This window comes from Microtus oregoni, unplaced genomic scaffold (assembly GCF_018167655.1).
Source record: "Microtus oregoni isolate MIOR12 unplaced genomic scaffold, Mior012 000002F_ref0000024, whole genome shotgun sequence".
NCBI lineage: Eukaryota > Metazoa > Chordata > Mammalia > Rodentia > Cricetidae > Microtus > Microtus oregoni.
Window position 1 is genome coordinate 33133633 of NW_024543061.1, and position 23847 is coordinate 33157479.

The following is a 23847-nucleotide window of genomic DNA, read 5'->3' on the forward strand; positions in this document are numbered from 1 at the left end:
AGTAAACTTGGAACATTCTAGAAAGGAAAAGAGGGAAAGAAAATTACTTCATCATTCAAGGATGCCTAGTATTAATGTGTATATATTTACTTTCAAAACATTTTTAATTTATATGTAATTGGGATCATAAATTCCAGAAGGGTTCTAACCTTTTTTCACTTGGCTGCTGACATACTTTGCCTACCTTCCCATGGCTAACATGCCAAGAGGAGCCAACCATGAGCATGTCGTGAGCATTCTTCCAGATGCTTCCTTTACACACATGCACCACACAGCTGCACTTCTTTTAAGTATGCATTGAGAAATATGGATCTCTTTGTTTACCAGTAACTACAGATGTTATGCCTCACTGTGTAGCACAAGCTGGTCTCCCTCCAGCCTTTATACCTCTTGGATCAGCTTTCCTGAATGCTGTGGTTACAGATAGGCACCACCACAGTATTCTTCCTTTAATGAGTTTGTAGGGATATTCCATACATTAACATATTGTCTGTTGATCAAACTCTTTTTACAAGCTGGGTGGTGGTGTATACCTTTAATCCCAGCACGTGGGAGGTAGAGGCAGGCAGATTTCTGTGAGTTCAAGGCCAACCTGGTCTACAGAGCAAATTCCAAGATAGCCAGAGCTGATACAGAGAAACCCTGTCTCCCCCAAAAATTTAAAAGAAAAAACAAAACCTCTTTTTACATTCATGTTGTGTGTATGCGTGTGGGCACACATGTGTGTACTTGTGGAAGGGCCAAGGACAGCTTGTAGAAGTTGGTTTTCCTTCCACCATATGGAATCTCAGGTTGTCAGGCACTGTGGCCAGTGCCTTTATCCACTGTCAATATTTTTTTCTTCTTTTTCATGTTAGACTTTTGTTTGTTATTTCAACAAGAGACAGGCAGATGTAGATTTGTTAGGAGCTGGCCTGGATTGGGACTCCATTTCTCTAATGCCTGCTCTCTCTTCCAGATTGGCAAGGATTCTCGTCCGCCTGCCAGCTCTCAGGCTCATGAGCTCCAACATAACAGAAGAACTTTTTTTTACTGGTCTCATTGGCAATGTTTCAATAGACAGCATAATTCCCTACATCCTCAAGATGGAGACAGCAGAATATAATGGCCAGATCACCGGAGCCAGTCTATAGTGCACAAACGGCAGCTGCCAACAGTGGGATGCCTCCTAGGACTGCAGGTGCAAGAGAAGGGAAGTAGCAGTGTCTTGGTGTGTGCAGGTGTCTCCAGTGTGTTAGCCACTTCCTCCTGTTCATCCCAGACAATAGCAACTAAAGACATAGAACACTTCCCTGCCCTAGGAAATGTTTTAATGCCTTTTGGTGAAGCAGATTTTGGAACAATCTTTTAATTCAATTTGTATTTAGAAATTCTCAAAGGGCAAAAAACAATACTGAAGTTTTATAATGTCAGAGACTAGTATTAAAAGAACCTAAGAACAGTATCTGTAAATACATTTAAAAAAAGAGTCCTTGGAATTAATAGCTACTAATTACCAGGGTAATGTTAGCACTTTCTAAGCACTTCTTATCAAATCTGCAATGTTAACATCTTTGCCTGTGGACAGGGCAAATGGAAAACCGTGTGTCCTTTTTGTCAAAATGCTAATGATTTCTGTGAAAACTCACTAGGGTACAGGAGACAATCGTTGACATTTAGAAGAGAGCTTTGCTCCTAGCTTTGTGCTGAACTAAATTCCTGTGAGTGAAATGTGGATCTCTGGCATTGTCCCATTAAGAACTTCTGTGCCAGCCAGAGAGGCACATCTGTCGATTCTTCCAGAACCCGGACTTCACTAGTTTTCAAAATTAGATTGCAGCTTGCCGAGTTCCTATGATGAGAGTAATTCTCTAGTGACTGGAAAGTATGTCCATGTCCCGCTACAAATCCATAGGAATTTTTGGCCTTTGACCAAAAATTACAAGGTGGGTGATCTGCACCCTTTGACAACACTTCAAGTAGTTCATGCCATCCAGGGGCAGTGAGGGTTTCTATTCCTGGCATGCCTGGGGAGGGGCCAGTATCTGTGATCACTTAGAGCCTACAGCGGAATGGGAGCTATGTATCCTTGCTGCCTGTTGAGGGGGTGGGCCTTAGATAGCTGAACAAAAGCTATCAAGATAAATTCTTTCTGATCTTAAAAGTATTAGTTATTTTTTTTTTTTTTTTTTTGGTATACTGGGACTCCCTGGTATGTGCTAGTCCAACAAAGCTCTCTAGGACGTTTGAAGTAATAGAAGCAAACCACCCTCCCTTTCAAAAGAGGATCCAAAAGCAATCCTCAGACAGGGCACATAGTGCAGGCCTGTAACCTCAGCACTTGGGAGGCTGAGGCAGGAGGATTATAGATTCAGGGCCAACCTGAGCAACTTAATGAAACTCCTTTTGAGTTTTAAAGGGATCTGGGGAGTGGGGTGGGATGGTGATTTAGTGGTAGAGTACTTGCCTAGCATGCACTAGGTCCTGGGTTTCATCCCCAGTACCCAAATCAGAAAGAAAAAGCAAAATAGTTAATTGGCCATAGTTTCCAACAGAGTTCATAATTCAGTTCCAAGGAAGTTAGATCTGACTTAAAGTTCTCTGCATTCCCATGGGTACAAGTCTGCAGCAGCTGGAAAAAAAGTGGAAGGTTAAGACAGGTATTTGGTGTTTGCTTTTTGATTAGAGAAATTAAGAAAATTACCTTCTACAAGGTTAAGTTTGTACCTGTTAAAGGACAGTTATGGGGCTTAAGGCTAGGCAGGCTGGTTCCTTTTGAGAGTTAATGACACTTTACTCACTGTCAGTGGGACTTAAGTGCAGATAGTATCTCTAGCTTCTAAATTCTCAGCTAGATTTTGAAGCCAGTGTTGGAAAATAGTAGGAATGGCCAGTAAAAAATGATGGAAAGGACTTAATTTTGCCAGCTTAAAAGTTTTCTTTTTGTGTGTGTATTCAAAATTAAGACAAAATGACTGGACATGAGTATAGTATAGTGGGCCTGTTTCATCTCTTTAGAGGGTTCCGTAAGTACATCTATACATCTTATAGTTGCTGGCTTTGCTTCTCTTAGGATTGTACAGTGTGAGCATGCCAGTCATTTCTAGGCCACTCAGAGAGGGCCTGGGCATCCCCTATCAGGCTATTTAGACCATGGTTGGATAAGAAGTACCAACCTCTGAGAAGATAGAACTGGAGGGGGAAAAAGATTTTGCTTGGAAAAAAGCTGGTGACTCTAACCTGCCTGATCCTTTTTAAGTCCCATCATGGGTAATGGCCAATTTACAGAGCTGCTTTGGGCCAAACTCCTACACTGGTTGTCCAGATCTTCATGGCCTTACCTTTAACACTTGTATCCTCACAATGTTCTCATTAACTGAAATCACTGCAAACTTTGAGTGCTTCTCCATTCCATCTTGTCAGAACTAGGAAGATCAGCCCCAGTCGTTTCTTAAGAGAGAACCCAATCCAATCCAGTCAGTGCCTGGGCTCTAGTTTTCAGGGGTTTCCATCCTATCGGGTCTGTGATACTCCAAATCTGATGAAGCAGGACAGGCATGTCTGAACACTCCTCAGGTAGGTGGACAGACACACACTGACATGACTACTGGCTAACTGGGCTTTTCCAGAAGTATCTCAAGTAATGTTAAAATAGTTCCAAGTTGAAATTTGAAATAAAACAGGCCAGGAGATGTAGACAAAGACCAAATTCCCTAAACAAGTTAATTCATACGGTGTTCAATATAGTGTGTCACCATCCTTCCAGTTTGCAGTGTGTGTTGAGGGGGCTCATTTACTGTCTCGTCTCTTCCTGAGGCTGCAGTTGGGGTTGTACTGTCTGGGTTTCTGTACTGAAGTTCAAGTGGAGTCACTTATGCGCTTAGGATGGTTTCTAGTTTGTCAGTGTCAGTATTAGATGTGGACAGTATTCTGGGGTAGACACTACATCAACCAGGGTGGCCAGTGTGGTCCCCAAGTAGAGCAGCAGCATCTATAATACACACACTTGTTTCTTGAAGGGAAGCCCTGATCAACATCCCTGACAGCAAGATCTGTCTTCTGGGACCTGATGTCAGGGGAATTTGGAAGCCTGTTGCTGCTTTCCAGTGGCTGGGAAGCACTGGTAAGCAGTGGGGCTGTTGGTGCTGCTGAAACTCTTCTCTAAGTCCAAGCCCAAGTCATGAAAAGCACCATCTGACTGCTGCTTTTCTCTAGGGGGAGGGGGAGGGGCCTGGGAACATCTCACACTGGCAGAACAGGTGCCCCACCATTTCATTTGCCTAACTTCCAGTCTCTAGATTTTGTGGCTCTTTGCAAAAGTCTTAACTCTTATGTTAGTTTCTATATAAGTCAATTCCAAAATGAGATGGGGTTGGCCTAGGTGTTTTGTACAAGTTTCTGGACTTCCTCATTGAGTGCCTCCCATCAGTGTGTACTTTCTGTGCACAACCTGTCCCTTCAGCCGCACTGTGCATGTCCAGATTTATAGGCCTAGATGACTGAATGAATGTACATGTGTTCATATTATCTTTGTACAGTGTATATAATGTGTGTACATAGGTGTACATTATGTATACAGACATGTAGCCACGTATCCAAACTTATATGTTGTCAAGAGTTGATGCTAGCGTTGCTAATGTGAATGGATGTGGGTATTGCAAGGGTCCCCTGACAGGGATATACTGGTGAAACTTCATTTTCCTAGGACAGGGAGCTGTCTAGAAAGGGCCAAGTGCCACTCACTCCTGCATAAGGAAGCCTCAAGCCAGAAAGGTCCTGACAGGAGGGCAGTTCTCTAGGTTTAGAAGGGCCCAGAAGATGGTGGAAGAGATGTTAGCCTAATATCCAAAGCTAAGTGGTAGCTAGCTATAAGCCTACTTCCCACAAACCAGTTTACTCTAACTGGAGGGAATTTAGTGGCTGAGACAGGCACTCGGGGATCCAGAGGGCTGCTGCAGTCTCTCTTGTTTACCCTGTGCTCTGTCAGTAAGACTTGGGTACTGTCTGGTGGTAAAAGTAACCAGCCTACCAAACAATGTTAGCTATTAACTGTGGCATATAAACCACAAATAGTCAATTGTCCCTTTAACTAGAAGCAAGTGAAGGGTTATCCTAACTTAACTACATTCTATAAAAGTTTTAATTAACAGTAAGAAAGCGAAGGCTGACATATTTTCCTCATCCACAGGTCTATTCTGATGAAATTTGTTCCCTATGATTGAGATTTTAGGCTGAGATGGAATTTGGGAGCCAGGGCCCAGCTTGACAGAGCTGCTAGTGGCCATGGTAAACAAGCACCTGTCTTGGAGGAAGCCAAGTGCATAAATCTTGCCTGACCCACAGGTTGTTGCTCTTTGTGTTTTAAGAATAATTATTAAGACTGTAGTCCTCAGTGCCTTTGGTGAGACGTGGGTCATTTGGCTTCAGCTTCCCACTTGTGTCCCTGGCCTCACCGTTCATGGTTGTTCAATCTTGCCTGTGTCATTGCCTGTTGTGACAATCACACTATTCAAAGTGGCTTTCCAAGTAAAACACAGGGAAGCTTGGCAGTCTCTAAACGAATCTTTTCATTTTCTTTGGGGGCTATTGTCTTAGCAGCAACCTAAGAGTGACTTTAAAAATGGCTTAGGAAGGAGAAGAACATCAGACATTTCTAATGCTCAGCAATACGCACTTTCAGTTAATTTTCAAGAATTTTGGTATTTATACATGGGATGTAGGGAAAATGTTCAACATTATATCAAGTTTTAGTGTTTGGGTAACATTTGGTATAGACTGCACATTAAAAATGGCCTTTCTTTGGGAAATTATCGTCATCAGTTGTCATCCCAACAGCCTGCTCATTCACGGATGCCAATGTACACACAACTCAAGTGCTGGAATATTTTTCTAGTTTGTTTTCCCAATTAACTTGTAAATCAGTGTTCAACTAGTTTTATAACTGAAGAGCTGCACATTTTTCATAGTATCAACTAGTTTGTACCTGTAGTTTGGATTTCTCTGTTAAAATACAGCGCATTATCTGCCCCCTACCCTACCCACTCTTCCTTTTTAAAGGACATCTAAAGAAAAGTCCAGTGTGGAATTTTCTTGGGATCGGTTGTATAACTTCTGCCCTTTACACCATGGATGCCATTACCTTTTGAATTCAGGTTTAAAACCTATGGAGAGCTGCCATTTTGTACAGCTTTTCTCCCCGTGTAAATGAGCTATGTGATGGCATTTAAAACCCGCATGTTCTTTTTAAATTGAATTTTCTATCTAATCAATGTCTTCAGTCCTGAAGGAGAATCTGCATTGTTGTGTCTGTGTAGAGAGTTGCTGTGCATGGTTATGAGCGCCTTTTACTAAACGCTGTTCAATGTGGCTTTGTTGTTGTGGCTTAATACTACCTACATGAGGTTTATACTATTAAAGTAAATTAAAGACTAGCATGTGTACCGCTCATATTTTTTCCTTAAAACAGTAATGTGGCCTGAGCCCTTTCTCTGCCCTCCATCAGCACCCTAACCTTGGCCAAGGTAACTTCCATCAGTTTGAAAGAACTTTGGTGGAAAAACTCAGACTGAACTCTACCATGGCCATCAAAATGGAGGTAAGGATTACCTACACAGACATTTCCAGAGCAGTCAGACCCACATACTAGGTAACTGCTGTGGAGTAAAAACTGTGTCCTCAGATTCAATAGTTGAACAAACTGCTCTCACGTCTTCTGGTCTTTACAATGACCAGAGACCCAAAGTAGATCCTGACAGAGCTCATGGCTGCCTATGACACCTCAACATGAAAACTGTCAACTCAAGTCCTTGTGTGGTCAGTTAGTTATGTGTGTAAAATCTATCATTCCTAAATTTAAAAAAAACAACACAGATTTAAAGAGATTATTTCTCCCAGTGCCATTGATTTTCTCACGCATGCATCTGCTGCTCACAGAAGTCCAAGCCATCAGTAACAGTGATTCTGTAGAAGTTATCAGCTGCCCGTATGTTGTTCCTGTAGCTCTGTCACAACTTTGGCCGGTGCCAGGATTGGGACTGAAATCAAGCACTCTTGTCCCTTATACATTAGAGCCACAAGCACCCATTCCCTGAGCACAGGTACGAAACCAGAACCAGAGCAGAGAATGAAAGGCACAATTCTGTAAATCTAAGCATGCCAGTAGCTCTGCTCTGTTGTAACTAAAGGGCCTTGGGCATTTTTTTTTTAAACAACTATTGCTTTTGCTATGCCCCATTAACTCATGTGGTCAGATGTCAACGGGTCTGTGTGGTAAATATTAAGGTGACCCTGGAAGGTTGCTGCCCACAAATGATGGAGGTAATGATAACTAGGGAAAATAACTACTAAGAAGTCACACACAGTCTCTTTCAGCCTAGTAAGCAAGGGCTGAAAATCAAGTCAAATGGGCTCCAAGTTATCACCAAGTGGCATCTTCACTATCAAGCCCAGAAAGATCCCTTGCTACAGCCAATGGAGTGCCACTGCCCCCTCCACCCACAGGCATGGACTTCCCAGGAAGCAAAGATTACTGGGCTTTAGAACACTGTCCACCTGCTTTCTTTGGACTGTTACGTACAAAAGAATCTACATGGAAGAACATCTATTCTACCAGCTACAGGCTCACCAGATAAAGTAGCCCTCAACAGCTCCCAGAGTGGGGACTGGAAGAAGATTAAATGCAAGAACCAGGGGACATGTTACTCACAGACTGCCTTGCACCCTCAGCCCAAAGCTTTTTGTCACAGATGGTCTTTGTACCAGCAGGACCAGACTTACCATGTACAGGAAGACAATCTTTTATTGACATCTGTTCAGCAGCTGGCAACTCTGGCCTTCTCCCCATGTCCTTTAAATGGTTGTGCAAGCAGGCCTTCCCATTGCAGAGTTCCATCAGTCCATCACAAATGACCTTGCCCAGACCTAAGTGCTGGCTTTCAGAGTAGCTTTGTACTTCCCTGTCATCTCCTTGGGTAAGGGCACCAGGCCAGGGCAGGGCACCTGACCTTCCACTTCACACATGCACTCCCTCAAGCAGTACTTCCGGGGGCCAAAGTTGGCTGGATGAGATCGCTGCTGTTTCTCCAGCTCCTCCTCCCTGAGGGTCTCCCTGCCAAGGAACATACACAGTAGCAAAACATGACCAGGGGCTCCAGACAACAGGCAGCCTCTTCCATGGAGGGAAAGGCACTGGGAAACATCCAACTGAAGCATTCCACAGGGACCAGGCAAAGGAGCCTGGGTCTCCAGAGACTTTCTTGCTTTCCCTTCCTCCCTTCCTCCCTCCCTCCCTCCCTCCCTTCCTTCCTTCCGTAAAAAGGAAATCTGGGAAGAGGCTCTAAGCTTCCCTTTAGCTGCATGCATGTCAAAGTAGGGACCACCCTTGTTACAGTAAGGGAGTAGACAAAAGATTTGGTGAATTGTTTACATCTGCTGATCAGAAAGACCAGGTCTAAATTGATCCTGCCATCCAAGGTCTTGTTACTAACTGGAGCTAAAGAACTTTCTCTCTCCACCCCATCTCTGCACATTCCCTTCACCCTCACATTTTTGGGGATAAGGCTTGCTCCTGTCAGGTCAACCCAGTAACTCACTCTTTCTTGCCCAAAATTTTCTTTATGTGCTCCATGATCTCTTTATTACTCTTGGTCTCCACGTCTACCAGCACCTGCTCCCCAGAATCTGTAAACAAGAGGCACAAAGGGAGGAGAGCTGATTCAGGCATACTTTTCAGTCTCAACAGGTTGGGGCTGCCAGGTGTAATACACCAGTAGCCTCATGAGGTAGGATGATTAACATATCAAGACCAGCTTAGACTTCAATTTTTAGTAGTAGAATTCAGTATTTTTTAATTTAAATTATGTATATATGTGCATTCGTGCACGAAAGTACAGGTACTTGAGGAGTCAAGAATGAGAGTTACCAGACCCCCAGGAGCTGGAGTTACAGGCAACTGCGAGGCATCTGACTCAAGTCCTCTAGAAGAGGACCTTTAATTGCTAAGCCATCACTCCAATAGTTTTTGCATGAATGATGATGAGACTCTCCCACTTTCCATTTTTAAGAAACACGAGCAGACAAATTTCTCTATAGATCACTGTAGTCCCATCCCTATAACAATGCAATTTTTGTTTGTTTCTAGACAGGGTTTCTCTGGGTAGCCCTGGCTGTCCTAAAACTCTCTATGGAGACTACGCTAGCCTCTAACTCAGAAATCTGCCTATCTCTACAATACAGTTTTTATGGAAGCTTAACAAAATGAGTCTACAATTCATATGGAAATGAAAAACTACAATTTTGAAATTAAAGAAAATAGGAAAGCTAGAGGTACAGCTCAAGGCCAGCCTTCCAAGACCCTAAGAGCTAAAAATAAGATAAGGGGGTGTCTGCTTCCCAAGTGTTCTATAGCTAAAGGTTACTGTAACCAAAACAGAGACAAGCCCAACAATAGGCATACCACCAAATGGGACGAAACCAAGCCCAACACCAAATAAACCCTTCTAATGGCAACTGTTTCCAGCAAAGATGGCAAGAAAATTCCAACTTAAGTTTTTTTCATCCAACACTAGAACTGGGTACTCACATACAGATGAAAGAAAAAAAATAAAATGGACCAGAAACGTAAGGCTGTGTGTGTGCCCACATGTGGTGGACAGGATAAATCTGTGTAGTCTGTTTTCAAGTGCTAAGTCATTTAGCTGGCCCGTGCTAAAACATTTTACAAAATTTATAAAAGAATGTAGTTCACCAGACCATGTTTGCCCTGCATATATAGGCACTAGGTGCAGCCCCCAGCATAGCAAACAAACAAAAACACCACAGGAGAAAATCTTCATGACCTTTAACCAAGGAGCAATTTTTTTTTCAGGCATAATATCTAAAGTGTGATCCATAAAGTCCATCAGTAACGTGAATTTGAAATTCCTTACTTTGTGTTATAGAAGGCACTGTAAGCCAGGGACTGGGAAAAAGCACATATATCTGAATTCACAACTAAGGAAGATAACCTGACTAAATTAGATATTTTGCCCATTTTTTAAATTAAATAAAAACAAAATAGCTAATGACAAGCACATGAAAAAGCAGTCAACATTAGTCATTAAGAAAATACAATATTACAAAAGAGCGGACACTAGTGAAGAGGCTCGACAGCAGATGGAGACACTATTTGTGGAAATGCACAACACTAGTACTGCCTCGAAAAATGAACCGAGACAAGAAAACTGCCAAGATTAGTGAAGCGGTGCCATGCTTTGTTTGCATATGAATGTTACTATAAGTAAAATATCCTAAGCAATCTATAAAATTACCAGAAATAATGTCAAGGGGATAAGGTGCAAATACAAAAACTAACTACCACCAAACCACAAGAAAATGAAAATTTGAAAATACTAAAAGCAAAACCATAGCTAGCCTTCTAGAAATTGGCAAACATCTTCAAGTTTATATAATCCCAGCACTCAGCAGGCCAAGGCAGGAGCACCACAAATTTAAGGCTAGCCCCTTGACATTTAAAAAAAAAAAAAAAGAATAACAAAGTAACTTGGGGAGGGAAGATGGGGAGATAGAGATAAAATTAGTACCCAATTTGGTGAAAGAATTCAGAAATTAAGTAATAAAGTAGCTTCTGTGTATGGTAAAACATGAATTGGGGTCTGGCAAGATGGCTCAATGGTTAAGGGCACTTCCCTTCCCAACACCCATATAATGGCTAACAACCATCTGTAACTTCAGTTGCAGATGATCCAATGCTGTCTTCTTACCTCCCAGGTACCATGCATACATGTAGTACACATACATACAGATATAAATCTTTAAAAAAGCATACATTGGACTATTTCAAACCAAAGCACATAACTCAGTGATTTTAATAATACAAATATACCCTGTACCTACTTACCACAGTCACTATCCCCATTCCTGGCTAGTACTTCAATGTTCTGAAAGTTACCTCTTTTGGAAATTTCCAGTCTACCAGATTGAAGCAGGTATCAGCACTTAGTCTTTTGCCACAGCACATAGATCACACTGTTGTTCCCCATCATGGTGAGTGATTTTGAACAAACATACTAAGGAAATCCAGTGAGAAAAAGTACAGCAGTGTTCAACAGCTGGGTATCCTCAGTGCAAAAACCAAAACTCAACTTCCATCCTGACTTTAGTACACAGGAAAGAACTTGAAAAGTGTATCACAGGCAGGGTGGAGAGGGCTCAATGGTTAAGAGTGTTTGCTGAACAATCAATCATGAGGACCAGAGTTAAGATCCCAGCACCCACGAAACAAGCGGTTGGGTCACGCTACACCTATAATCCTAGTTCAAAGCAGGGGCGCAAACAAGGATTGCTGGGGCTTGGTGACTTCCAGCCTACCCAAAAACACAATCCTGAAGTTCACGGAGAGACCCTACCTTAAAGTAGAGTGATAGAGGAAGATATCCAAAACCTTCTTCTGGCCTCCATGTGTGCACAAAGGCACTTGTACCCACACACACAAATTATACGCATTTCAATAAATATATCTCAGGCTGGGAAGATAGCTTAACACTTAGTGCTCTTGCAGAGGACCCAGCTTTGATCCCCAGCATCCACTTAGAAACTCAAAACACATGTTAACCTGTTTTAGAAGATCTTGCCTTTGTTGGCTCTTGCATGCATCTGGTGCACATAAACTCATGCAAGCAAACCCACATAACAAACTTAAAAATCTAAAGTACCACAGGGACATAAAACATAATTATACGCCTCTAAGGAAAAATGAAAGGGGCTTTTTTGGGGTAAGCAAAGGCATCATGGATAGGCCACAGACCCACTAAACCAGAAGAAAAGTGGATGATCTAGCACTGACACAAATTAAAATCTTCACACCCCCACATGGGGGTTGGGAGTTAAGAGGCCACAGATTTGAAAGTTGCCATATACCTACTGCCTCAAACAGAACTATACCCAGACACGACACACAGAACAGTGAGAAGACAGTCTACAGTGGCTCCTAAAAGGCGCTGCCGGAACAAAAAGGGACTTTGCAGATGTGCTCAACTGAATATGACCTCAAAAATTGTGTTGGAGGCCGGGCGATGGTCACGCACGCCTTTAATCCCAGCACTCGGGAGGCAGAGGCAGGCGGATCTCTGTGAGTTCGAGACCAGCCTGGTCTACAGAGCTAGTTCCAGGACAGGCTCCAAAGCCACAGAGAAACCCTGTCTCGAAAAAACCAAAAAAAAGTTGTGTTGGAAATTCCTGATGGCATCTGCAGGGGGTACTTCTAGGAGGTGACCAGGATTGGATGAGGCCATGAAGGTGAGTCCCAGGAAGGCAGCAGTGATTGTGTGAAGAGGAGAGACAAGTCACCAGCTTGCTATCTGGTTGCATGACCTTCTACTCTTTTTTTTATTTTGTTACACAACAAAAAAATGCTCTGTACATGCGGTCCCTTCAACCTTGTTCTCCTGAGCCCACACCTTGTGATCTGTTCTCTGTGGCTGCTCATGCCCACTATAGAACCAAAGCATTTCTCTGGAGTGAGTAAGCCTCTCAATGCTGTGTTCACCATCTCTACTGCTCTTTTCACCTAGGTGTAGGTCCTGCCACTTTCCCTGCACAAATCTTTATCAAGGTCTCAGCACTTAAAAGCTCATGCAGAGCTCATCAATAGGTGACTGGATGGGTTGAGAGACTAACATAGTGGAAGATGCTCAGCTGCAACAAATCAAGAGAAGCTGGAGTCCTCCAGGCTGGGAGTCCTAGCACTCAGAAAGCTGAAGCAGGAGCCAAGGAGTTTGAGGTCAGCCTGGCAATATAACGAGACCCTGTCTCTAAAAGGATAAAGTGGATGGGATGTGACTGTGTGGTAGGGCACACACTTAGCACTTGAAAGACCCTGGGTTTAGCCTTAGATGATTTGAAAACAATGTATGTAAAAGGTTTTTGCAAAAGAAAATGTACCAGGCTCCTCCCAGCCCTCCTTGCATTTGGGCTATGGTTCCTAGGGACCAAGATACAGCCTTATGGTATAGTCAGTCTTTCCCACAAGGCACAGGGACTACCAGCACAAGTAGATAGCCTTGCTATGTCATGGGCAGAGTTTTGAGGGCAGGTTCATATCCTAGTACAGTTCCTAGCCAGGGACGGGTTCTTTACCCCACTGACTCTATTATCCAGAAACGAAAAGAAATGATCCCAATAGATTCTTAGCCATATGAAATTCAGAGGCAAAGCAGGCAGGTATATAGTGGCCATAACTAACCCCAGCACTTGAAAGTCTCAGCCAGGAGGACTCAAAAGTTTGAGGCCAGTCTGTGCTACACATTCCTATCTCAAACAAAAAGTCCTAAGCTACTGCCCATGTAGAAAGGAGCATATATCTGGCTCTCACTACAGACTCATCCTATGTCATGCAGTGGCTTCATTTCTCCAGGGCTGGCTGTGACTCCAATCTGCAACATTTGCTCAGAAATCTCATCAAGGCCCTAAGAACAATTCCTTCACCACAGGACTAGTTGACCATCTTTCTCTCGCGTGCGCGTCAAAGCGTTTGCCCATGGACTTTGGACTTCTGACTGCTCAGCACCTGGCTCCAAGCTAACCCTTAGCAACACCCCTTATGTGCACAGATGTATAATGATCCTTCTTCCTGTGGTACTTTCTACTCATTACTCATGAACCAGTAATGGGCTGCTGGTGCCTGGCATCAGGACAAGCAAGCAGGGTCTCGATAAGACACCTAGTGGGACCAGAAAGGAGACTGTGGTCAGCATTGAGGGGCACTAGGTGCCTGAGGGCCAAATCCAGGCTTAGAGAATATTTGGTTTTGAGGTTTTGCAGTATAGTGCACACTCTACCACTGGAGCTATGGACACACACCCCAGCAAAGGAATTCTTTAAGCTCATGGACAGAGAGTGAAGACATCAGCAAAGAGCAGCAAAGGAAATGTGGGTAGATTGGCCCACATGACAGGCAGAGAACAGAAGATAAGCTAGAGAAGACAGGTGGGAGAGCTGGGTCCAGATCTCAGAAGCCACTGGGTACCTGGAGAGGGAAGTTAAGGGTCATAGTGCTGTTTAGATAGCTTGACTGTTACCTTCACAAAGGGCTGGAAAAAGGCAGGTGGTCTTCCATGTTCTCACTTACCTAGATAGAACCGCAGGAAAGGTGATGGCGTCATGTTCTTAAACAGCATGATCTGCACCCAAGGGTTCTTATACTGGATCTGAGGGATGTTGAAAAACACAAATTTCCTGCAAAAGGCAAGAAATGAACCCATGCAACAGCTTTCTAGAAATGAACTCATGTGCACCTCCATGTCTAATGTCAGAGCACTCCAGCTCCTTTCTTTCTGCTTTCTTGACCGCAATACAGTTCTTTCTCTTAGGCTGGTTCCACTCCCTGTTAGCAGTTCGTTGGGAGGTATTCCAAATTCTGGCATCTCCAATGCAATCCAGGCTTCACCTTCAGTTTCAAAACATGGGCTCTCAGGAACACCATGGAGGAACTGCCCTGCCAAATGCCTGGCTTCAACAGCTTTCTTGACCTTTCCTTAACCTTCCATAACCCCTTCTTGATTCCTTCTTGACTAAATCCAGAACTACATGGCTGAAGCTGTCAAGTTGTTCTTGCTTGGGCTGAAACCTGGACCCCTCTAAGACTTGTATTTGCATAAACCTTGACTGGTTGATGAGTTTCTTTCTCTTTTTTCTCCCCTTTGGTTTTTCAAGACAGGGTTGCTCTGTATAATCCTCAATGTCTTAGAATTCAGTCTTGAACACAGAAATCCACCTGCCGGGGCTGGAAAGATGGCTCAGTAGTTATGAGTACTGACTGCTTTCCCAAAGGACTCAGATTCAAATCCTAGCACCCACATGGCAGCTGACAACTGTCACAAGATCTAACACTCTCACATAGATTTACCTGCAGCAAAACACCAATGCACATAAAAGTAGATTAAAAAACAGAAGAAGAAATCTCCCTGCCTCTGCCTCTCTGTCTCCAGAGTGATGAGAGTAAGGGTGTGTGCCACCACTGCCTGGCTTGGCTGATAGTTTCTAAACAGAAAAACCTATCAGGCTCATTCTCTTCATAAGAATTGTACAAGATTAGGAGGGTGGTGTCTTTCCCTTAGGTAACACTCCCTTTATTCCATTTAGCATCAGGCCTTTCTTTAAACGTTTTTTATCTCCTTGAGCACAGGACATGGCTCCATCATTACATATCCTAGTGCTCTTCTCAAATTGTGCATTTTATATTTTTCTTTGCCCTATGTCTTTTCATTTTAAACCTGCATAACCACTTGACACAGTCAATACTAGGCTGTCTTGAAATCTCTGCCAACATCATCAATCCAAATCTCAAGTTAACCTCAGGAAGATTTTTTTTTGGGGGGGGGGGTGAACAAGGGCAAAAAGCAGCCACACTCTTTGTCAAAATATCACAATGCTCTCTAGGCCAACTGCTAATATTTTCCCCTCTGAATTCTCTTGAGCTAGTCCCCCACAGTTCATAGTGCCCTCATCACCACTGTCTTCCACATTCCTGCTAGGATAGCTCAGTAAGCCTCACTTAAAAGTGTTCAAATGTGTTTCTAGTCCAAAGTCCCAAAGTCTTCCATATTCTTCCAACAAACAACATGTTAAGACCAGTCCTTGGAGCCGGGCGGTGGTGGCGCACGCCTTTAATCCCAGCACTCGGGAGGCAGAGGCAGGCGGATCTCTGTGAGTTCGAGACCAGCCTGGTCTACAAGAGCTAGTTCCAGGACAGGCTCCAAAACCACAGAGAAACCCTGTCTCAAAAAACCAAAAAAAAAAAAAAAAAAAAACGACCAGTCCTTGGTACCAACTTCTGTTTTAGTTACTGTTCTATTGATGTGAAGAGATACCATGACTAAGGAAACCTCTATAAAAGAAAGCATTTAATCGGGAGCTTGCTAACAGTTCAGAGGGTTATTCCATTATTATCATCTAAGGAAGTTTGGTGGTAGGCAGACAGGCATGGTGCTGAAGAAGTAGCCGAGGGCTTACATCTGATCTCTAAGTTGCAAGTAGAGGCACTGAGCCTTACATGGGCTTTTAAAACCTCACAGCCTACTCTCAGCAACACACTTCCTCCAACAAGGCCACACCTCCTAATTCTTCTAATCCTTCACAAACCGTGTCACTCCTTGGTGACTAAGCATTCATATATATGAGTCTTTGGAGGGCATTCTCATTCAAACCACCATACCATGTAACAGCTTTCAAAAAAAAAAAAATGAACCTATGTAAATCTATGTAAGGGTTTTTTCCCCTGAAATTCTATGCATACCTTTTCCATGGAGAAAGTCCAGGATTTGCCACAGATTGTAAGAGGGACCTGCGTCCAAAAACAGGCAGAGGACTGTCCCCAAGTTCAGTGTCCCCAGCACTTGCACACTGTAAGCATCAGTACTCTCGACTGGTCACTAAGGAAAACAAACCAATGCCCCCTGCAGGGCATTCAGACTCGCCAACACAAAGGCCAGAGTCCTGGGCACACAGGGTTGCATCTCCATGTGTCTAGTGACCACGTTACTGAGGCTCCTTAGAGCACTGTGTAGAGGAATGACCTGAGGATCACAGGAGTGTTTATAATACAGACATGAAAGAAAACGTCTAATTGTAGAAGGCTGAAATCAGCTAACTTTGAATACATTAAAATATTTACATGGCAAAAAAATGACAAAAATTCAACATCCGCTGAATGGGTGTGGTGATACAACTAGAACCCCAGCAGCACGGCAGTGCCTGAGGCAGGAGGGTAGAGTCCACAGCCAGCCTGGGCCACACAACATTCAAACAAAAAGCATGAACATTTTCTAAGTCATTAAAAAATAAATCCGTTAAACATTAGAAAGTGACAATTCTGCTAAAATGGCATTGTGCACATCGTCAGTAAAAGTGACGTAACTCGAGGCTGTAGGAGAGGTGTGTGTGAACTGCCTTAACATGTCTAGCAGCCAGTTTATGACTAGAAGCTTTAAAGCATCCTGACGCTAACTAACTTCATCCCCCTTTTAGATAGCTCTGTATCTAAATGAACAACATGGGACAGAAGGTGAAAACACTGGTGTGCAGGCTACAGTGTTCAGGTCAGCATGGTGCACCAGGAGAGACTTGGCACAGCTCCATACAGCAGGGCACCTCACCAGCATGCACAAGGCTCAGGACTTCATCCCAGAACCACAAAGTGATAGAGCATACGTAGCTGTCCACAACACAGAGTACATCTAGGCCACTCCTGGCTCTGCATACTGAGCCCTTACCACCCTTAGCCTGCCTTGTATAAGGACTACCCTGCTGTCTGGCTTCTGGATTCAAAGGGCCGACAGGAAGTACCAGGTAAGGGCAGCTACTTCTTTTCCTGGCTCGGCCCTGGCATGACCAGCCTGAAGGCCCCTTTGGACAGAACCCTTGGTCCTCAGGCTCCAACAGACATTCTTTCCCTCACCTGTCCAGCCTAGACTAAGGTCTGTGCTTCTCCTCAAGGTGTCTTTTCTCCATTTCTGTACACGCTTAAATAAGGCTTGTTAAATGCCCTCACTCAAAGGCATCCCTGATTCCTGCTCAGTCTGCCCCCCACCCATAGACAAGGCTCTGGACCCATGGAACCGAAGCTTGGCCTCAGACATTCTGCCTGGCTATAGATCCTGGCTTTCTACTTCTAGTCACGTGAACCAGGGCAGGAAATGGCTCTTTGCCTCAGTGATTATGCCAAGAGGGCAGCCCTCTTGGTCCTCAGGTTCCTACACCATCAGTCCAGATTGAAGCATCTAAAAATAATTTCAGGGATAAAACTGACTCAACAGAAAGCCTGCCTTAAACCACTTAAATCACTGCCACAACTGGGACAGAATCTGCAATTAAAGTGACAAAAACGAAATGGTTATTTCCAATAAAATAAAAGGACTTGTTAAAACCAGAAAATTAGTCATAGTATTCTTTTACTCAAAGTCACAGTAACATGAATATTCTTGTGCTTAAATTATCAGAGAATTCAGGACGGTGGTGGTGCAGGCCTTTAATCCCAGCACTCGGGAGGCAGAGGCAGGCGGATCTCTGTGAGTTCGAGGCCAGCCTGGTCTACAGAGTGAGTTCCAGGACAGGCTCCAAAGCTACAGAGAAACCCTGTCTTGAAAAAAAACAAAAAACAACAACAAAAAATTATCAGAGTATTCATGTTCTCTCTGAACTTCAGAAGAAACCTAGGGAGGGCAGGCTGAAAGGATGCAGGCGTGGGCAGTGGCTACATTCCTCTTCCGGCAGGGCAAGTCTGCAAGCAGTGTTCAATCTAAAACATTTAAAGGGTGCTAAGGAGATGCCTCAGTCAGTAAAGTGCTTGCTGCACAAGCATGAAGACCAGAGTTTGAACCCCAGAACCCACACAAAAACTAACTAAAAAACTAGGGGACTATAGAGATGGCTCAGTGGTTAAGAGCACTTGTTGCTCTTGCAGAAGACCTGGGTTCAGTTCTCAGCACACATGTGGTAGCCCACAATTCCAGAGATCTGATTCCCTCTTCTGACTTTTGTGGGCACTAGGCATGCATGTGGTGCACATACATACATGAAGGCAAAAAACTCACATATAAATTTTTTAAAAGCCAGTGAGGTGTGTTGGTATACACCTTTAAACTCTGTAGTCAGAAAGCAGAGAGAGGCAAGAAGATCGCTCGTGAGCTGGAGGCTAGCCTGGTCTATACAAGATTTCCAGGCCAGTTAAGGACACACAGTGAGACTCTGTTTCAGCTAAAACTTAAAGATTTTATTTGGGACTGGAGAAATGGCCCAGCAGTTAAGAGTGTTTACTGAGCTAGGTGGTGGTGATGCACACCTTTAATCCCAGCACTCAGGAGGCAGAGGCAGGTGGATCTCTGTGGATTCGAGACCAGCCTGGTCTATACAGTTAGTTTCAGGACAGCTAGATCTATCACACAGAGAAATACTGTCTCGAAAAACCAATAGAAGAAAGAAAGAAAGAAAGAAAGGGGATATTTACTGTTCTTCCAGTGGATCTTAGTTCAGTTCCCAGTACCCACCTATATCAGGCACCTCACAACCAGCTGTGACTCCAATTCCACGGGATCCAACACCCTATGGCCTCAGAAGGCACCTGCACACACTCCCGCACACCACACACATGTACACTTACACACACACACACAGTGTGACTAAGTTCACAGAGGCACACAACACACCCACAGAGATAAGAATAAATCTAGAAAAAGAAGGCCAGTCGTGGTGGCACTTGTAATCTCAGCACTAGGAGGGATGTAGACCAGAAACTTCTCCAGGGCTTGCTGACCAGCCTACCTGAATCCATGAAGCCCAAGGAAGAGATCCTATTTCAAAAAGAAAAAACAAACTTAAGTTTTCCAGTTCCTTAGAAACACGACCTTTGGTTGAACGCAGGCGTACGTACGTACACACACACACACACACACACACACACACACACAGCTCTCTGAGTAAGTAATTACATCAACAAACTTGAAAAGCTCCAAGTCCTGCTTCTGGGGAAGAAACATAGCCCTGAAGACTCCCAAAGCACACCCTCCAAAAGCTCAAAGGCAGAACGTACCCCTCGGCGGGTCTCTGCTCCTTCCTATCCCAAAGCAGAGTGATGTCCCAACACCACAGAGCCTTGTGCAAACAAACCAGAGCATAGTCAAATACTAGAAACCATCTAGCACTAAGAATCTTAGAATAGTTCTTACTGTGAACCAAAGGCCAAAGGTCAGTACCTACTGCACTCTGCCATGTACTCTATGATCACCCCCTACACACACACACACACACACACACAAACACCCGCAAGACACTGACTTTGTGGTGCTACAACTCAAAAAGGTTTTCCAGAAGTTGAGCAAACGGCTGCAAGGTCACACAACTAGTTAGGAAGAGGCCTCAGCTGTTCCTGCTCTGGGCTTCTACCACACAGGCCTGTCACTCAAATGATCACGCTCTGCAGCCTGAGAGCTTCCTCTTAAGAGCATGAATCCCTGAAAAGAAAGCAGAGTTCAAGCCCTCTGATCCACCGACACACAGTCTTCCAGAAGGTCCTCACCTCAACAGATCCCAGGCTAGCAGTTCCTAGTTCCGGGGGGGGGGGGGGTCACTTGACCAAAAAATGGTTAGGAGTCAAGGCCGACCAGGAATTACTCTTTTCTCATCCTGATTCGTCCCACAAGCCCGTTTCTGTCTACAGCCATGGGCTGGTTTCTCCCGCACTGTTGGAACCTGGCGTTTCGGGAGCCCAATAAAAGATCAGTAAGTGCTGAAGGATCCAAGGCAGCGCTCAGGGATGCTAACGGGTCAAAGAAACCTTTCAGTCGGCCGCTGTCCTAAACTGCAGCAAGCCATGGTGTGCACGGGTGCGGAAACTTAACAACTCCGCTCCCAACGCCAAAGTTTCCCACGCCACACAGCGGCTCGTGTCGTACGAGCTGCCAGCCCGGGAGCCGCTACTCATCCCTAGGGTGGAGTGGCGCTCGGATTTCTATCGGAACCTGTCGGGATGGCCTCCACCGCGTCAACTTTTCCCCGAACCCCGCCGGGTGGGACCCACACTGACCTGGCGCCTTCGCCCAGCTCCCCGTGCGTGTTGTAGTTCACAGTCATGACCTTCACCGACTCCTTGAACACCACGTCCCCGAGGTTCAAGTACTGCAGCGTGCGGCGGATAGGGAATCGGCCCTTCATCGGCATGGCGGCGGCGTCTCCAGCTTCTCGAGCCGCGGGCCCGCCGGTCTCCCTGACGCGGGGAATCTCGGGAGGCGCCTCCCGGCGGGCCGCGCAACCGCAAGGCAGCCTGGGACTCGTAGTCCCGACCCGGGGTTGCAACCGTTCCCGCTCTGGAAGTCAACTGGTCGGTTTGTCCTTGTAGAAACTAAGTGTCCTCTCCCAAGATCTCCAGTTCTGAAATGAAGCTAGACTGAGAAGTCCTACTGAGTCATAAAAACTCATTTGCAAAGGAGGAAAGAACGTGACTTGCTCTGTCGCGTCCGGGTTGGCTATGAAGGACTCTGCTCAGAAGATATGACAGATAATGGACTCTAGGAGTCAACAACCAATGTCACTCTGTGCTGTAACGTTTTAAAGATTTTTTTCTTTTTGTTTTTTCGAGACAGGGTTTCTCTGTAGCTTTGGAGTCTGTCCTGAAACTAGCTTTTGTAGAAAAAATTTGTTTTTATCTTGGCGTCTTGCTTGTGTTTTATGCATTACGTGCATGCAGTGCCCACAAAGGCCAGAAGGGGGCGTGAAACTGGCGTTACAGCTGGTTATGAGCAGCTGGAAACTGAATCCTGGTCCTCTCCAAGAGCAGCAAGTTTTCTTAACTGCTGAGACATTTTCCCAGTCCCTCATACTGTAATTTTTATCATTGTTTATAGGTGAAATGGGTTTTTCTTCAGACTTTCCAATATTTTTCCTTTGTGCTTAGCTTATGAAGTTTGAGATATGCAGAGTATAATTTTAGTATTTGTCCTGCTTTGTGTTCTCTGAGCATCCTGGCTATTTGGCTTCCAGGTTATCATTCAGTTTTTGGTTTCGGTTGAAACAGAAGTCCTGATCCTCCTGTCTCTGCAGACTCCCAAGTGCTGGAATTATAGGCATGAGTTTTATATGTTTTAATTCAAACTCTAAGTTCCTGTCCCACCCCCACTCCCACCCCAGTTTAAACTTTGCTTTTTACATTTCCACTGACTTCCCCAGCTTTTTTTAAAATATTTATTTATTATTACACAGTGTTCAGTCTCAATGCCAGAAGAGGGAGCTGGATCAAATTATAGATGTATGTGAGCCACCATATGGTTGCTGGGAATTGAACTCAGGACCTCTGGAAGATCAGCCAGTGCTCTTAACCTCTGAGCCATTTCTCCAGCCCTGACTTCCCCAGCTTTATAGATGAACTTTCTACTGATAAGCATATTACAGCATGTCCCATTTGTTAATCCTTTATTTCTAGTACTTTCTTTCCATACTTAGTGTTTTTACTTCTGCTCACATTATCCAACTGCTCTGGGGGGTGTCCTATGCACACATGGAGGCGGGAGGAAGACAAGTATCCAGTTCTATTTCTGCCTGTTTCCTTGAGACAAGGTCTTTCACTGATCCTGGAGCTAGGTTGCTAGGTTGGTGGCCAGAAGTTCCAGGAATCAGGACTATAATCCTCACTCCTGGGGTTACAGGCACAAATAACCTCATAGACTTTTACATAGGTGCTGGGATCCAAACTCAGGCCCTCATGGGTTTGTTTTTGTTTTTTTGAGACAGGATCTCTCTGTGTAACAGCTCTAGCTTCATAGATCAGGCTGACTTTGTACTCACAGAGACCCGCCTGCCTCTGCCTCCCAAGTGCTGGGATTAAAGGCGTGTGCCACCACCGCCTGCCAGGCCCTCATGTTTGTATAGCAAGCATTCTTATCCACTGAGCCAGCTCCCCACTGTTTTTGTTTTGTTTTAGATTTGAATGTTTTGCCTGCATGTGTGTAGGTGCATCACTACTAAGCTCCAGCCAGGACTACATAGTGAGAGCCTGTCTGGAAAGAGGGAAAAAGTAAGCTTCTTGAGCTCACTGCAAGAGTGTAGCAGGCGCAAAGAACCACCGGCCATCCAACTGTTCTTATCTGCTGTTCACTTGGAACTGTCTCTGTAAGGCACAACTTGCAGTTCAATTTCCTGGTAATTCCGATGTGGATGGAATTATGTAGCTTGCTCAGTTTTTAAGATGCTGGTGAAACATTGGCTATGTGGGGAGTAGTCTAAGTCTCTAGTGTGAAGACTGTTTGCTGTAGTGTCCAGAGCTTTGGAGTTCCGGGCTGCTCCTCTGCAGTCTCTTGTTGCCATGATCCTGTCTATCCTGTATCCCTGGGGGAATATGAGGTACAGAGGCACGTGTTCTGTGATTTAAGATTCTCAAGCCATGGTCTTCACATGTTTATTTATTCAGACAAAGAAGGTTGCAGGTGACTGGGGTGAGGGTATTATGTTTGCCCCAAATGAGTAAGTTTGGTGAAGTTTCTACACTTGCAGAAACCTTTGCTAGGATGCTCTGGTTACAATGAACTTTCCCTTCTTCTGCCACAACTATATGAGGAGCTTTCTCAGTGCTTCACCATTAGAACCAATAGAAACAGTCTCCTCAGGAAGCAAGGCTTCCCCTGGTGGGCAGTCCGCCTCTGGGACTCGTCAAGGCTTCTACCAGGCTTGGTCGCGCGGACCTGTGATCCCACAACTCTGAAGACAGAGGCAGAGGATCCTAAGTTTAAGGCCTGCATGGGCCACAAAGTGAATTCAAAGTCAGCTCAGGGAACTCTGTAAGATCCGGCCTGAAAAATAAAGAGCTAGGAACATAGCTCAGCAGCAGAACACATGTCTGTATGTATGTGCAAGGCCCTATCCTCAATCACAGTCCTGAAACAATGAATCAAAAAGCTGGCATTCCTACCAGCCATGGCTTCTGCTGCAGCCATCAGATCTTGGCTGACTCTGGGCTCACCACTCAAGATGTTGGGGGGAAAATAACCCCTGCAAATCAGTCCCCTAATAGTTCCAAGAAAGGTTACTGGTTTTCATTCTGTCCAGCTGCTGCTTCTAAGAAGAGTGACAACTTCCAAAAGAGGTTTCAGCTAAAATCAAAAGTGCTATCCTAAAATTCGAAGGTGACTAAACATTCTGCTCGGCTCCTGAGGAGGCTGCAGTCACAGATGGCACTGCATCCACAGGAAAACCCAGTGGCTTGGGTTCCCATATCAGGCCTGGGGAAGGTCCCAGGACAACACTGAGCAAGTTGTGTTAGCACTTCCTTCACTTGTTAGCTGGGAGATTCAATGAGATGACCACCAATCATATTGAGCTCTGGCCCCA

At 44.6% G+C, this 23847-nt stretch overlaps 2 protein-coding genes across 5 annotated transcripts in view; one reads left to right on the top strand and one right to left on the bottom strand.

Moving 5' to 3' along the window:
- Nr2c2 (nuclear receptor subfamily 2 group C member 2) overlaps positions 1–6410 on the top strand; it is a 69381-nt gene extending 62971 nt beyond the window's left edge. For 3 of the 4 annotated variants that reach the window (XM_041639496.1, XM_041639501.1, XM_041639518.1), the window contains one exon: positions 959–6410. In XM_041639496.1, the coding sequence (XP_041495430.1) occupies positions 959–1133 (175 nt within the window). In that variant the 3' untranslated portion in view covers positions 1134–6410. The remainder of the gene's footprint in view (positions 1–958) is intronic. The other variant, XR_005973140.1, reaches the window with a different exon arrangement.
- Positions 6411–7759: 1349 nt separating this feature from the next.
- Positions 7760–20749, bottom strand: Mrps25 (mitochondrial ribosomal protein S25). Its single transcript, XM_041639529.1, has 4 exons — positions 20555–20749; positions 14105–14211; positions 8571–8658; positions 7760–8086 (listed from the first exon to the last, which is right to left on the bottom strand). The coding sequence occupies exons 1-4, from the start codon at positions 20686–20688 to the stop codon at positions 7900–7902; spliced, it is 516 nt and encodes a 171-aa protein (XP_041495463.1). The 5' UTR covers positions 20689–20749; the 3' UTR covers positions 7760–7899.
- Positions 20750–23847: the final 3098 nt, after the last annotated feature.

What these genes read in the sequence shown, in the direction of transcription:
- Mrps25 (XM_041639529.1), bottom strand. Translation starts at nt 20,688, where the DNA reads ATGCCGATGAAGGGCCGATTCCCTATCCGCCGCACGCTGCAGTACTTG. An exon ending in TTTCCTGCGGTTCTATCTAG is followed by an intron (nt 8,659 to 14,104) that starts GTAAGTGAGAAC and finishes TCTTGTTTACAG; the next exon opens with ATTCTGGGGAGCAGGTGCTG. An exon ending in AAAATTTTGGGCAAGAAAGA is followed by an intron (nt 8,087 to 8,570) that starts GTGAGTTACTGG and finishes GTTCCTTGGCAG; the next exon opens with GGAGACCCTCAGGGAGGAGG.